Source organism: Hyperoodon ampullatus (assembly GCF_949752795.1).
Source record: "Hyperoodon ampullatus genome assembly, chromosome: 3".
Classification (NCBI taxonomy): Eukaryota; Metazoa; Chordata; class Mammalia; order Artiodactyla; family Ziphiidae; genus Hyperoodon; species Hyperoodon ampullatus.
Genome location: NC_136916.1, coordinates 133,977,147 through 133,993,053, shown reverse-complemented (window position 1 = coordinate 133,993,053; position 15,907 = coordinate 133,977,147). Strand labels below are relative to the sequence as shown.

The following is a 15,907-nucleotide window of genomic DNA, read 5'->3' as shown; positions in this document are numbered from 1 at the left end:
GAGCATCCTCCGCCCCTCCAAGCGCTGCTCCCTCTGCCTGACTGCTCTCTTCCGCTTCCTCACGGACCAAGACTTTCCCACTAAGATTCTGCTCGCCTTTCAGGTCTAGCTTGGACGGAGTGTCTCTGGGCTCTGGGTAGGTACCCGCCACACCTCCTGGGCTCCAGTTCCTCGGAGGTGGCCTTATTGTCATATGTGTGGTGACCTGTTTTCCTTTTGTCTCACCCACTCCCCTCCCACAGGAAGCTCCCTAGCCAGGGGCAGGACCTAGGTGCTTAATAAGTATCTACAGAATGAATGAGCTCTAAAATCCATCCCCTATTCTTGTCTTCTCTCCTTCCTATCGTTTTTTTGCTGGCCCAAATGAGAGCAGTGTCAGGATTGGACATTGAAAAGGGTGAGTGGGAGTTTGGGTGGAGGTTATCTAGACACTGTCACACTGAGTGAAGTAAGTCAGAGAGAGAAAGACAAATATCGTACGTTATCACTTATATGTGGAATCTAAAAAAAATTGTACAGATGAACTTATTTATAAAACAGAAACAGAGTCACAGATATAAAAAAAAACAAAACTTACGGTTACCAAGGGGGAAAGCGGGGTGGGGGGAGGGATAAATTGGGACTGACATAGACACACTACTCTATATAAAATAGATGACTAATAAGGACCTGCTGCATAGCACAGGGAACTCTACGCAATACTCTGTAATGACCTCTATGGGAAAATAATCTAAAACAGAGTGGATATATGTATATGTATAGCTGATTCACTTTGCTGTACAGCAGAAACTAACACAACATTGTAAATCAACTATACTCCAATAAAAATTAAAAAAAATAAAAACAATTCTTATAAGAATCACAAGTCAAAATACAGCAGAATAACCACCAAACCACATACAACATACACACGGACACACATTATTTCTTCTGAACGCTCTCCTTTTCTCCCCGCCCTCCTCCAATTTTCCTGAGCTCAAAGGGAAGGTGTTTCCACACCCCCGGGGCTAGGTGGCAGGACTGTGGTTGGCCACCCCAGGCTTGGTCCCTCGGGCAGGCTTCTGGAGCCGGATGTTTCTCTCAGGCATTTGCTCCCAAGTCAGAGCTCAGTCCAGGTGAATCTTTGGACCCCAGAGTAATACACAAGCTGCGTTTAGGTTTGAAGCCACCACAGCCAAGTTCTGCCAAGCTATTATTAATGACCGCCCCCCCCCACTCAAACACAAGGTGCTGGAGACCCAAATGATCACACCACAGAAATTCTGAGAACCACTTCTAAGCAATGAGAAAAAGCAATTTCGTGAAACCTGTCACTACTCACCTCATGGATTAGACACTTGTCTATGAGCTGTAAATAGGAACTTATATTCTCCTCGTCGGGTCTGGAGACCAAGAGCTGTGTGCACACTGGGAATTAAGAAAAAAAAAAAAGGGAAGGTGAATTAGAGAAATGTACACCCATCCTGACCTCTGAGATCTACCTCTGATTTCCTTTCAGGACCAATATTTTGAGAGGTATGTGTGACTGTGGGTTTATGTCACGTTCACAAAAAAGGCCAGGAGGCTCCTCATTCCACTGAAGTCAAAGGCTTGGTCACCACAGGAGCCCTTGCCTCCAGAAGCCCCTTTGGTTAATTCCACGCATACCATTCTATATTAAGCCTTCTGCAACCCTGCCCACTCTGGGAGAGGAAGAATGCAGCAGCGTTGGAGCCCTGTCTTTGAAAGAGGTTCCTTTTGAGAGGGAGTTCAAAGGCATTAAAGACCATCAGCCCTTATCAGAGAGCAAGAGCCATAATTTTATGAATGAGCCGCACATCTCATTTGGAGGAGTGAGGCTGGCACATCTTTTAGGATGTGAGGTGTGTGGGCACGCACATGAGCAGGGAGCCTGCTACTCAATCACAGGAGGGTGATTTTCTCAAAGCGACACCCACATTTATACATGCACACCTACACACTCAAGGAAGTTCTCGTAGAGACAGAGCAGAGCTAGTCTGCAGGTGGAGGATACAACCCCCCCTGGACAGGTCATGGCCACGCTAGTGTAGCCCATTCTATTCTCATCCTAGAGGTCCTGATGCTCTGATTTTGATGGGAACGTTTAGAAGGCCAGGTGGAGATGGTTGGACAAAGACGTCAGTGAGAAGTAAAAATGCCTCACCATGAAGCTTGAAACCGGGCATCAGGATTCCTTTCTCTCCCTAATCCTGCATAATGAATCTGTCATAGAATCCCATTTATAGAATTTATTTCACATAGATTTTCAGTATAGCATTGTTGGTAATAACAAAACATGGAAACCATCTCAATGCCCATTGTGGCCCTGTTAAATTATGGTTTATGCATACAGGGGAATAGTATGCAGCCTTTAAAGAAGAATGAGGTGGTGCTTTTGTATTGCTAGAAATACTGAAAGCATATAATGTAAAAAAAACAAGCTGCAGAGAAACATGTAAGCAAGGCCTGTGTGTGTGTAAAAAGGATGCTCATGTGCTTGTATATGATTATAATGTTTTTGAAGGAATATTCCGCACCTTTTAGAGTGGTTACCTCTGAGGATGAAGATGGCAGGGCCTGGGGTGGGGGTGGGCGTATTTTTCACCTTTCACTGTTTTGTTTAGCTTTGATTTTTTATGTAGAGTATGAATTAATTTTATAATTTATTTGAAAGTAGTTAAATTTAAAAAAGACACCATGTCAGAGGACTGTGAGTCCCCTGAGGGCAGAGCCCACATGGGTCTTGTCACAGGGAAGGGGGGTGACGTACCACACTCTCAGATAACCACGCCCACCTGTACCTCCACCCACAGGGCCATCTGCTCTAATCCACACAGCAAAGAGCCCACTTGGGGGTGGGGGAGAGGGAGAAGGTGGCGGGACCCACCCTGACCAGGAAGCTACTGGCATTTCAGCTCCAAGGGATGCTACAAACCATCACCTCTGAGCCAGATTTCTACAGATTTCAGTCTTTTTAAGGACGTGTACTACATGGAGTATCTCACTGCACCTGTAAGATTCAGCTGTCCTTTTCGTTAGAACCCAGTTTTAAATGGTCTGAAATATTGCACAGTGGAAGAGAAAAAACTTGTTTCCCCTTCCCAAAGGAAAAGTACTGGTATTCACTACATTTTAAAAATAATCGAGATTTTTTGAGAAATACCCCATCAAGCACAAATTATTCTAGTGTCAGACAGGGTCAAGGATATGTGCATAAGGGCCGAGCACAGGGCAGTCACAGGCAGAAGGGGCGCTCTTACCCAAAGGACCACGTGGGAATTCTATGCTGCCTTACAGACATACACAGCGTGGCTGTGGTACCTTCTGTGGCCCATGGGAAGGCTGCCTTCAGCCTGAGTGTCCAAAGGCCCAATGAGCGCTCCGCCAGCAGGGCCCAGCAGGCCCTGGTCTGAGGAAGCGGGAGAGAAGGGAGCCAGGGGGAAGGAAGACGCCTTTGGGGATCAGAGAGCTCGGAATTCAGATCCAAATACCTTAACCTCTCCGGGCCGCACTTTCCTCATCTGTAAAATGGGCTAATGACATGTACTCTGGTAGTTCGCCTAGCACCCTGGGGAAGGTCCTCGGGAAATGGGAGCTCTGGTCAGTGGTGTCGAGAAGAGGAAAGGGGAGGCGGGAGAATCGGGTCCTACCTTTCCCCATGACACGTGTGAACTGCCCAGGGAGATCCCCCTCTGGCAGGGGGGTGACAGCCAGCTCCCCATCACAGCTGCTTAGCTGGTGCGGTTGGAGCCCGCCACTGGCCCCAGCCGAGGCAGTGGCTGTGGCTCCCGCGGCCGCGGCGCTGTCTTTGCAGTCGGGGCTCTGGCTCTCCGGGCCCATCAGCGAAGGAGGGTGTGAGGCCTGGGACTCCCGGCGGCGAGCCTCGGGGGTGGCGCTCGGGGAGCTGTAGGCTTTGATGGGAGTCAGGATCATTTGGTGCAGCTCCTGGAGGGGGATGCGCAGGTTGCCCCCCTCGATGATGTCCTGGATGGTCAGGGGGAGAAGACCTCCATGAGGGTCAGGAACTGGGTGACCCTCCTCCATGCCGCCCCGCCTCTTCCCGGAGCTGTTCCCACACAGGGCTCAGGGCTGCCGACCCCTTCATTAGAATGTTCTTTGGAAGAGCAACCATTTAAAACTGAATCATTCTATTGTTAGCCCAGGTAGAAAACTTGGAAAATACATACAGGTATAGCGAGGAAAATATGATCAGTTTAAAATACCACTATCTAGTGATGATCACTAAAATGATTTTGGTACATTTCCTTCCCTGGCTTCCTCAATGTCTTTCTTTAAAATGCATTTATTTAGTTTACATTCACACACTTTAGAAGCTGTATAACAAAGTTATACAGGGTCACATGGTGGCTTCCTGACCTGCGTGTGATTTGTTTTAGATGAAGGAACATGCTTATTCACACCTTCATTCAGCGCATGATACAGGCAACACAGGCAGTGGTTAAAAGCACAGTCTCTAGGACAGATGCCTGCGTTTGAATTCTGACACTGCTGTGTGACCTTGGGTAAATGACTTAACCTCTTTGTACCTCAGTTTCCCTGTGGATAAAATGAAGGTTACAGTAGGACCTGCCTCATCAGGTGGTTGTGATGATGTTAATATTTGTAAAGCTGCAGGTTTCAGTGTTATGTGCTTCTTTGTTAAATCTATAAGTATGTTTTGGGTGCTCTGACCTGCTGTGCACTGGGCTAGGCATGGGGATATGGCGGGAAGGCCAGTAGGGTTCCCTCAGGGACTTTACATCCTGCCATGAGATGAACATTCGTCATGCTAGAGACTAAGGCACAGGGCAGGGCTGCTGGGAGGGGAGGCTCCGTGACGGGGTGACATTGGAGCAGGAACCTAGTTGAGCCTGAGCTGCAGGTTCCCAGGAAAGAGCGCTCCAGGCAGAGGGCACAGGCACTGAGGTGGGAGCCTGGAGTGTGTGAGGAACAGCAAGGAGGCTGGGGTAGAATGGGGTGGGGGAGGGGAGGGGGTGGAAAATGAGGTCCAAGGAGCCAAGGGGGCCTGAGTGTAGGAGTCAGCAGTCCGGGGCAGGGATGCAAGAATTTCTTCTACATGAGATGAGAGCTGTATATACTATACAGGCAGACCTTGGACATATTCCGGGTTTGGTTCCCAACCACCTCAATAAACCAGTTATCTCAATAAAGCAAGTCACACAATTTTTTTTTTGTTTTCTGGTGTATATAAACGTTATGTTTACACTACACTATAGTCTATTAAATACTCGATAGCATTATGTCTAAAAAAGACAATGTACATACCTTAATTAAAAAATACTTATTGGGGCTTCCCTGGTGGCACAGTGGTTAGGAATCTGCCTGCCAATGCAGGCGACACGGGTTCGAGCCCTGGTCCGGGAAGATCCCACATGCCGTGGAGCAACTAAGCCCGTGCGCCACAACTACGGAGCCTGCGCTCTAGAGCCCACAAGCCACAACTACTGAGCCCGCACACCTAGAGCCCGTGCTCCGCAGCAAGAGAAGCCACCGCAATAAGAAGCCCGCGCACCGCAACGAAGAGTAGCCCCCGCTCACCACAACTAGAGAAAGCCCGCGCGCAGCAATGAAGACCCAACACAGCCAAAAAATAAATAAATAAAATAGAAATCTTTTTTTTAAAAAAAGACTCATTGCTAAATAATGCTAGCCATGACCAGAGTCTTTAACGAGTCATATTTTTTTTTGCAATAGTAACATCAAAGATCACCGATCACAGATCACCATAACAAATATAATAATAATGAAAAAGTTTGAAATATTGTGAGAATTACCAAAATGTGACATAGAGACATGAAGTAATAAGCAAATGCTGTTGGAAAAATGTCCCCCAAAGCCTTGTTCAACTCAGAGCTGCCACAAACCTTCAATTTGTTAAAAAGAAAAAAGAAAAAGGCAGTATGTGTGAAGTGCAACAAAGTGAGGTATGCCTGTAATGTATATAGCTGTCTGTAATACATACATGACTTTATATAATAAAATTAGATCCTCCTATACATAGAGTTTTATATCCTGGGCATTATTTATTAGAAAAGGAATGAAAGTTGATTCTGATAGACATCTATCTGTTTGCCAGATGCTCACAGAGGCTCAGAACAGGCTCAGATGCTTGGGGCTGGAGGTCAGGGGTTGGAGGGTCTTCCCTGGTGTGGTGGGTGGACCTGCCTTGCCACAGTGCTGCCCAATGCTTATGCAGGAGACCTCTGCCCGGGACCCGGGAAGGACCGTGACTATCAGGGCCCTGATTACCAATGAAGTATTTAATCTTCTGAGAGCCCAGAATAGCAAGGATCCTCTCTTACCAAGAAAAATTGCTTGATGATATCAAGGAACACAAGCTCATGGAACGTGATCATTTCTACACCCAGACTGCCCATCAATCAGTTAGAAAGAGGAAATCTGAGGGCGCAGCCTTGGACAGGCATGTTTCAGTTCTGGGCAGCAAAACACCGACAGCCTGCCCTGTCGCTGGCGGGAACCTGCTTTGTTCGTGGGTTGGAAGCAGAGCCTGAACTGTGCCTCAGCCTAGTTGGCACCCAGGGATTCGGAGGGAAGTGAAATGTTAAGTAGCCACCAGAACTGTCTCAAACCTGGCCAGGGCCACTATCCGGCCTATTTCAGGGGAGAGAATCCCATTTTCCTTTTAAAGAGGCAGGCTTCTGAGAGTCTACCCTCTTCCTTCTAAACCTGGCGGAGAGGGCCGTGTGTGGTGAGACCAGCCTGCAGCCTGTGTCTGCCAGCCTGATGCATGAGCCAGGACGCTCCTGGTCATTCCCAGTTTTCCCACTGCCCGGGCTGGACCAGCCCTTTCCCAGAGTCTGATGCTGTCACGTGACTGGTTCCTTGACTTTGGACCTGGTGATCTATCAGGGCATGACACAGGGAGGCAAGCTAGCTGACCTATGCCAGGAGAGCCCCTGCCGCCTTTTCTGACCAAACTGTGTGCCAACTGGGCGACCCCTGCCTCGAGGTCCTCCAGTTTCTGCCAGCCGCCCAGCCAGCACCTGGGTGCGGAAGGTCAGCCCTGACTGAGAAGGGGAAGGGAGAGGAGAGAGAAAGGATGAGGCTTCCCCATGAAAGCGAGCTGGGCAGGAGGAGCTGGCAGGCCCCTCTGGGTGACCACATGTACCCCTGCTGTGCCATCCCACGTGGCAGCTACCACTGAGGGAAGCTAATGCACACTTGTGATACTCTGTCAACTGCCACTGAAACCTTGTCTGCTCTTGTCACGTGGCATGAAGGCTTCTGTAGTTACTCAGTGATGGGGAAGGAGACCTGGGTTATGCTAAGAGCTGAACTCCTTCAAACAGGGAGCATATACTTGTCCCAAGTTCAGATCTTATTCTACTGGGGACAACTACACCAAGAAGGAAACCATAAACATAATGAATAACATTGGACACTTTCTGAAAATATCACAACCAGGAATCATGCTTTGTTTGACTTCTGTTTTGACTTCAAAGCCACTGTCTCAAAGACAACACCTGGCTTGTGACCAGATGGCAATACTCCTGCTTATGCCAGCCTCCGTGGGGTGGCACTATGACCATCCGGTTACGTTCCTGACTCCTCAGAGTAAAGTCCAGAACTCAGCACTGAGGGCCTAAGTTGAGAAGGAAGCTAGCTCAATCCTGTACCCTCGACTGGCTGTGGGAATGAATTCTCCATGTTGACAAAAACAGGGAAGCAGCCCAAGTCTCTACTGATCCTTCATACCATAAATATAATCCTGTGTTATGAACACAAAAAGAAGCAAAGCTGCCCGTTAACTCCCGTGCGGAGCCAAGGAGCTCGCGTGCGAGCAGAAGTGGGAAGGCTGGTCCTTCCTGCACAGCAGTCCACTCAGGCAGGCACAGCTCAGGGCCGACAAGTGGGAAGGAGGCTACAATCTGACAATCCCAGCCTTCCTGGCCTGGTTTTCTTGGGTCTTGGAGGAAGACTGGTTCAGAGCCTCTCTAGGGGCATGTAACAGACACAAGGTGCACGTCATCTGGAAGCGAGAGCTTTGGCTGCCAGTGGCGGCCCCGGCACTTACGTAACTTCCCACGGCTCTGTCCTTCTCTCTGTGGGAGAAGAACTGGACTCCTCACCCAACAGATAGCACTCCTGCATCTACTTAACTGTATTCTCCCTACGGACCGGGCACTGTCAGACACTGGGGGTCTAAAAACAAATATGACAGAATCTTCGCCCTAAGATGCTTACGGTTACCGGGACCCATGCAGTGTGAGGATACTGCCAGGACAGGGAGCAGTGGGAACACAGAAGTGTATGTGTGTGAGTGTGTGTGTGTGAGTGTGTGAGAGAGTGTGTGTGAGTGTGTGTGACATTCTGAGTGTGTGTGGGAGAGAGTGTGTGTGAGTGTGTGTGTAGGAGAGAGTGTGTGTGTGAGATTCTGAGTATGTGTGAGTGTGTATGAGTGTGAGTGTGTGTGTGAGTGTGTGTGTGTGTCTCCTTTCTCCAGGCCAGGTTCCCAGGCTCAGAGAATGGTTCAGCTTCATCATTTGGGAGTCAGGTGAAAAAAGACAGTAAATAAAAGCACATGGAAACATTTTCATTATAAAAGATAAATGCTGGAAAATCTGCCCTAGTGACCATTCTAATCTTCCCTTTACCTCTTCTACCAAATACCTTGAGAAGTCTACACTGCCTGACCCCACAGCCTCGATATCCTTTCACGCTCCCCGGTTCTTGGGTTTCTGCTTCCCCTCCCATCTCTCTGAAACCCTACTCATCATGGCTACCAGTGAGCTGCTGGTGGCCACTTCCAGGGGGCAGTGACAGTCCTCATGGGATGTGACCCCTCCATGGTCCCTCCTTCACTCTCTGACCCTCGGGGGTCTGTTGCTGTTTGGCCCCTCCATGTCCTCTGCCGCTCCCCACCCAGGGTCTCTTCTCGGCTCTTACCACTCGCCACACACTTCTGGGGGTACCAACCACCATCCACACACAAACGACCCGCAGCTGAGCCTTTCAAAGCCTTGTGGACTCTAGACTTGTTCTCCTGGACACTGACTTGTCGTTTCTGCCTGGGTGTCCCCCAGGCACCTCAGACTGCATCCGCCAAACTCAACTCCATTTCTCCCACACTATAGCTCCTCCTCTATTTTCAGTTCCCAAATGGCATGACACCGAAGCCCACACCTCCTGCCAATGCCCAGACTCCTGCTACCTGACCCTCTCATCCTTCTCCAGCGTCACGGCCCCCGCCCTGGCTCAGGGGCCCACCACTGGCCACGGGCTCCCAGCGAGTCCTCCCGCCAGCACTGGCTCCCCTCTGCTTTCCATCCTCACCGCGGTGGAGTGGTCTGTTACATCCCAGGAAGACGTCCCCACCAGCCTCAGCGAGGACGCGGATCACGCTGGATTCTGAGAGCACCACTACACATCTATCTGTGGTACCTCATGTCCTGAGCTCCCCGAGGGTGGGAACCACTGGTTTCTCACGGTGAGCCTCCAGTGGACGGGGGAAATCTAGTCCAAGGCAGCTGCTTAGTAAGTGTTCAGTAACTGAGCGTAAGCGCTCTGGACCTAGAGCTTATCTGCAGCAGCTGCTGATTGTGAACTAGCCACGGGCGGGTCCCGGCCATCTCCTTAGAAACCTCTGGGTTCTATGTGAGGTAAGAATGCCATAGGAGGCAAAGGCATGATGACAGCATTTCCAACAGCATAATCAGCTGAGGATGTCTGGGAATGTCAGAGAAATGGCTGATTGGAGCCTGTCGCTGGTGGCCTATGTGGGAACCGGTTACCGACAACCCTCTCCTTGGCAGAGCGGGAGAGGCGTGGCTCCCAGAGAAGAGGGAACAGGGCCAGGGGCTGAGTCCTCAGTGGATGCTGAGGAGAGCTGCACTCCCACCCCCAGGCCATCAGTTCCTGAAGGGACAAGCTCGCAGGGGTCTGGACTCGGGTGTTCCCAAGCAAGCCCAACGTGGTGGTCCACAGCTTCCCTCCTCAAAGAAGTCACACCGAGTAAACTCACCATGCTTTCTGCTTGGCCAGTAGCTGCTTTCAGACTCTGTATTACAGCTGTCATCTTTTTTTTTTTTTTTTTTTTTTGCGGTACGCGGGCCTCTCACTGTTGTGGCCTCTCCCGTTGCGGAGCACAGGCTCTGGACGCGCAGGCCCAGAGGCCATGGCTCACGGGCCCAGCTGCCCCGTGGCATGTGGGATCTTCCCAGACCGGGGCACGAACCCGTGTCCCCTGCATCGGCAGGCGGACTCTCAACCACTGCGCCACCAGGGAAGCCCTGTCATCTTTTTAACATTCCCAGTCCAGTGACCCAGGGAGAAGGTCTTTGTGTGGAGTCAACATTATTCTAGGTGTGAAATATAGGACACAGAAAGTGTCACAGACTTATGACAGGCTAGATAGGAAGTCAGTGGCACGTGAGGGCCGCCCGAGCCACCTTGCTGCCCTTGTGTTTCCACGTGCTGATTTGGTCCAGCGTTGCATGGAGTGGAGTCGACAGCAGCTCCATCTCTCTGTCCCCCAGGTGGGTGCATATCCTCAGTGACAAGAGGATATGAATGAGCTCTTGAAGGATGCTCCAGAAATAAGTGCGGAAAACATCGCTCTTTTACCAGAATGCTTAGCAATCTAATCCTTATGTAAAATGTTTTCTGTGCTTTTTAACAGATAAGGAGAAAACTGGCCTGTTGAATGTTCTCCCAAAGAGAACAGTTATATAAAAACGGCAGTAATCACTCTGTTAGACAAACTGCCTGGTAAAGGAGTTGATATAAAATTAAGAACAACAACAACAACTTCAAGGTCGCTTGGATAGGTTACTTGTCATTTGTGATTCACTTTAATTAAGAACAGGCCTTTCATCAAGGAGGCGCCTATGAGTAGCCTCTATCTATCCATCCAGAGGTTTAAAAACCCACCTTCCTTATAAAGATGTATATTCTGTAACTACATATTACTTTATATTTTATAAGATATGCATTCAGCATAATTTTATGTTGTCACACATCTTTGTGAATAAGGTAAAAAAAATTCCCATGACATTAAAATGTTTATGTGCTTACAAAACTTGCTTTAGCCTCACCTACCTCCATACTTTGCTCCCTTCCAAAGGCACCCTGGGATTACTGGAAGAGATTACAACTCAAGCTCTGAAGGCAGCAAATATCAGTACCTTCCCACCCACCACTCCCAACTGCCTCCTGACAGCAATATACAAGGATCTCCACACTGGGGCCGAGGCAGCACTGGCTCACAAGGTCTGCTCTCTTTTGGACCTTAGATGAACTCATAAAGTCACCAAGCCCTAAAAATGACATCCTTACTATGGTGACATCCAGATACAATGATAGGAAGAGAACATGCTTAGGCAGCACACAAAAAGGGATGGTAGCAGCGAATAAACTGCTTTTAACAATGGAATAAACTCTTTTTCAGCACTGTGCATTTTTTTTTTTTTTTTTTTTTGCGGTACGCGGGCCTCTCACTGTTGTGGCCTCTCCCGTTGCGGAGCATAGGCTCTGGATGCACAGGCTCAGCGGCCATGGCTCACGGGCCCAGCCGCTCCGCGGCACGTGGGATCTTCCCGGACCGGGGCACGAACCTGTGTCTCCTGCATCGGCAGGCGGACTCTCAACCACTGCGCCACCAGGGAAGCCCCACTGTGCATTTTTGAGAGGGTTCCTATCAGAGTCATAGGGACCCATTCTGGTAAGTTAATGTCTGAAATTTTTCTCTGGAGAGCCTACCATGCCTGTCTGTCAAATGATTTTGATCCTCTCTGTTGAAGCCTGGGGTTTACTTGGTGTTTGCCACTCTGGGGGCAGCTTTTCTCAAAATAAGATCCTTCCCTGGGTGGGCAGCAGGAATGAAGCACATCTGTATGTTCGCTACACTGATGTGTCAAGATTGCAGCCTCTAATTGTGGGCTGAACACTCCTTCATCTCTACAAACATATAAAAGGCAGAAGGGAATATATATAAAACATTTCCTCAGAGCTCTGGGATGGCCAGTTGTGGGATGCCTGGATGTAGGGAATAAGTACATTTCAGTGGTTAGATTACACAGAAGCATGTATAACCAGGAAACGTCACTTGAAAATCATTTCATTTTTTTCTGACTTTGGTAAGGAAACAGCATGATACTCTCTACAAGACCTGCTGATGACACTTTCAACTGAGAATCTCCCTTGGCCCATTTTCCCACGATGAAGGTGGAAAGGGTCCATCACCCGGTAATAACTTACCCTTTCCAAAGACTTCAGGAGGTTTTGTCTCTCTTTGAGCTTCTGAATACTGATGACAATTTTGTGTCTTGCACCTTTGGTAACATTCTATAATGAAGTAAAAGTTATATTTAAAAACATATTTTTAAGCATCAGCTTAGAGATTCTTGGAAGCTATTTAGTACTTTACTGCCTTCTTGGTTCCCACATGTGTGCAGACTAGTAAATATCCATTTGTCTCTCTCTTCAACATCCATTGTCATCAACCTCTTCTTACTAAATATTATAACTCCTCAATATCCATTATCATCGACCTCTTCTTACTAAATACTTTAACTCCATCTGGCTACACATCTGCCTGTGGCCTTTAGGAGAATGAGAAATAGCCAATTATCCCATCCAGCATGAAATTTCTTCATAGTCTTAAAAGATCACTTTTAGGTCATACACTCACTCCTTGTGTCCAGGTTTTATCATTTTGGTCCCTTGCAGTTTTCCTGAAGGTTCCAACCCCACACAGAGATATGCATTGCTTTCTCAAAGCTTTCCTATGTTTACCCATCTCGAGGAGACATGAAATCCAGTGCAGTTCTCACCTGGTGTCAGACAACACAGGCTAGTTTTTGTCAGTTTGCAGCCCCTCTTGGTTCTCCATAAGGAAAACTAGAATAGAGAACTTAAACCTATATTTCAGTCATCACTTCAGATAGAAGATTAGGATTCACAGTTAGGATTATGGATTTTATCTCCTTAACTGTGCATCAGTGGTGAGCCCAAGGATTGATTCAGTTAGACATTTGTTGACTAGAGAGACTGCAAATTTCCAAATAGAAGATTCTTTCTCAAATCAGGTCTCTAATGTAAACTTCTGATGACTCTTGCAAATATTCATAAAATTTCTCTTAAAGATGGGAACACCAGAGGTATTGCCTTTACTGAGGAAAACTAAGACTCAAATGATGTCTAAACCCACTCTTTAAGATGAAGCACTGGGGGCATATTTCTGTTTAGCCTTGACTTTGGGTTCAAGTGAATTTTTACTCTGAAAAGTCTGTGCTGGCCTCTGGCTTTGCCCTCTGTGTCAATTATTTCTTGTTTTTTTCTCAAGTCGAACAACTGATGACTGAGATTTTTTTCTCAACTCTGACCCAAACACAAGAATGCTCTTAGAAGAGGTTCTCATCAGTCCTGGGGATCTCAAGGAGTGATCGAGATAAACAAGCAGTGGGAGAAGTGTTAGGAAGTTGAAATTAGGGCCTTTCATTCTCTGAGAATGTGCAGTGACTCTGGGCTTTGTCTTACAACTCAATACTGGTATTCAGCCAGGCTTGCAGAGGTTAACTGTGGATACTGAATATGCAGTGGGAAACCAGGATCTGCTGGGAGGTCTGCGTCCAGACCAGCCATGCCCCAAATGGTATAATCTCCTCTTCCTGCAGGGGAAATACTATTAGCCTATTCAGACCATTAATTCTCTCAAATCACCGCTCAAAGGAAACTGAGGTCAATTTGAAACAGGCAAATAGCATTTTAAACAAGGGAAACAAAGACATTGGTCAGATCTATTTGCCCGAGCACAGCATGGTAGGAAACATGCTTAGTTTCAGGGGCTCTGCTGACTGTCCTGGGCTTCGGTATCCACAGAGGGAAGGAGGAACTTTGTCCTTTTATGGCACACAGAGGGAACTGACATGTGAGACCTGGGGTAATCCCATGCTCGATGGCTGTCCTATGTTATTTAGGGTGGTTAGAAGAAAATATGTTGTACAACTTACTGCATTCCAACTAAGACCAGTCTGAATGTGTTTTTGGACAAGTGTTGGGGAAGGTCTGAGACAGGAGCTGGTGCTTCGACTTCCTAACTACTAGAAGTCAGGTGATTTGTAACCGGACTGGACAATACACAACCAATCTGTCATCCTCCAAACCAGTCCTGGCCGGGCAGACAGAGGGAGGGGCCCAGGAAAACAAAAGCAGGGACACGGACTCTTTGAGGCCTTGGTCAATGTACTTCTTCTGATTCCCCCCTAGCCCCCTAGAAGTGTGCACCTAGGTTATTTCTTTTTCATATCACTCCTCCTCACCCTTATTTGCCCTGTGGTTACCCATCTCCTACTGGACCCTGAAGGCAAGAACCCAGCCCTACTCACCATGGCATGCTGGCCAGCACCTGGCAGTTCCTAGAACAAGGCAAGCTACTAGGTGGGTACAGGTATGGATTCAAACAAGGTCTGCCTTGGACTTGAATGTCAGGTTCCACCCGGGGTACCTTCTCAGGGATAGCCAGCCAAGCACATACCTGAGCCTCCAGCTGGCACTCAGTGAGGGCCATCATCTCCTCGTAGGTCATCTGGGAGAAAAGCGCAGCATACTTGTGCAGGCGGAGGCTTTTTAACCAGGCTGGAACATCTGTGGTGCGAGATGCACAGGAGATGGGAAGAGAAATTCAGAGGGAAACAGAAGAGATGACAAGAGATGTGGGAAGAGAGAAAGGAAAAGAAGGTGGTGGTCAGAGGGAAAAAAACGAAAGAAAAAAAACCTTTGTGTTACTACTTGTTTAATTTTGTCAGCAAATTACAGACTTAGAAGTCTTGATCTAGTTCTGATATTCCCACTGTTGGGCTCCCTTACTCTTTACACCAGGGGGCGGCTGACTTGGGGTCCATGGGCTTCAGAGCATACGGCAATTCTCTAAAATTACATCCCAATTTGTGAATACATGGGTGCTTTTCTGGGCAGAGGGTCATCCACAGCTTCTATAAGATTCTCAAAGGGATTCATGACCCCCACAATGTCAGGGATTCACTGCTTTAGCCAGACTACTTCATTTTTGATTTCGAAAGAAATGACTTAGAACATAAACTACATATGATGAGTCTTCATCCTCAGGATAATTTCTTTCTAGGTTTAGTGCAGATCCCCATATGCTGTTTCTGCCACTTCCACGGTGATAGGAAAAAATCCAGGCAGCAGCACTTTCCCCATGGGTGGAGCTGCTGTCATTCTTAGCCTGATTTTTCTTCTGACGTCCTATACCCCAGTGGGAGTAAGGGCATCCTGCACTCTAAAACTACCACATAGTGTGTGTGTGTGTGTGTGTGTGTGTGTCTGCTGACCATTTCTTCTAGCTAAGTCATGTATCTGGATGTGTCTTTGACCTTCTCCTCGTATGTCAACCACATATCAGGACTTGAAAGGTCCAAAGATTGCCTAGACTATGGGATAATGGGAATTCCAAAGCACATCTGAAATAATTCCTACATTTGGGATTCTAGATTTAGGAAAATTAAACAGTAACTGTATTGAAAATCCACAGGAGAATTATTACCTTGCTAAGTGCAACCAAAACAAAGCACTTGCCCATGCTCTTTTAAAGTCAGGGTTTTTGAGCTGATAGGATCTTTGAGAAGTCTCTAGAATCATCTTCCCCCACCCCAGCTCATTCTACAGATGGCAAAATTAAGTCATTAAATCTAGATCACAGGGCAACTATGTGGTGAAATAGGGACTAGAGCCAGGTTGCCAGATTCCCAGATTTTTCCTACATTGTATCAACTTTTTGTAGAATGAGGACCAAATAGCCCATCAGTGGGAAGGCTGAATAAACAGTGACTGTAAAGTCTTTGAAATGCTGAAGCACTGGATAAACATTATTCATGCTTTCTATGAATTATTATCCATTACTAACCAT

The 15,907-nt window shown here is 47.7% G+C and overlaps 1 protein-coding gene across 3 annotated transcripts in view; it reads right to left on the bottom strand.

Moving 5' to 3' along the window:
- The window catches only part of SAMD4A (sterile alpha motif domain containing 4A), a gene marked incomplete at its 5' end in the record, with an annotated part of 229,801 nt that overhangs the window by 24,106 nt on the left and 189,788 nt on the right, over positions 1-15,907 (bottom strand). For all 3 annotated transcript variants that reach the window (XM_079701092.1, XM_079701094.1, XM_079701093.1), the window contains 4 exons: positions 1,322-1,407; positions 3,651-3,984; positions 12,238-12,324; positions 14,516-14,625. In XM_079701092.1, the coding sequence (XP_079557218.1) occupies positions 1,322-1,407; positions 3,651-3,984; positions 12,238-12,324; positions 14,516-14,625 (617 nt within the window). The remainder of the gene's footprint in view (positions 1-1,321; positions 1,408-3,650; positions 3,985-12,237; positions 12,325-14,515; positions 14,626-15,907) is intronic.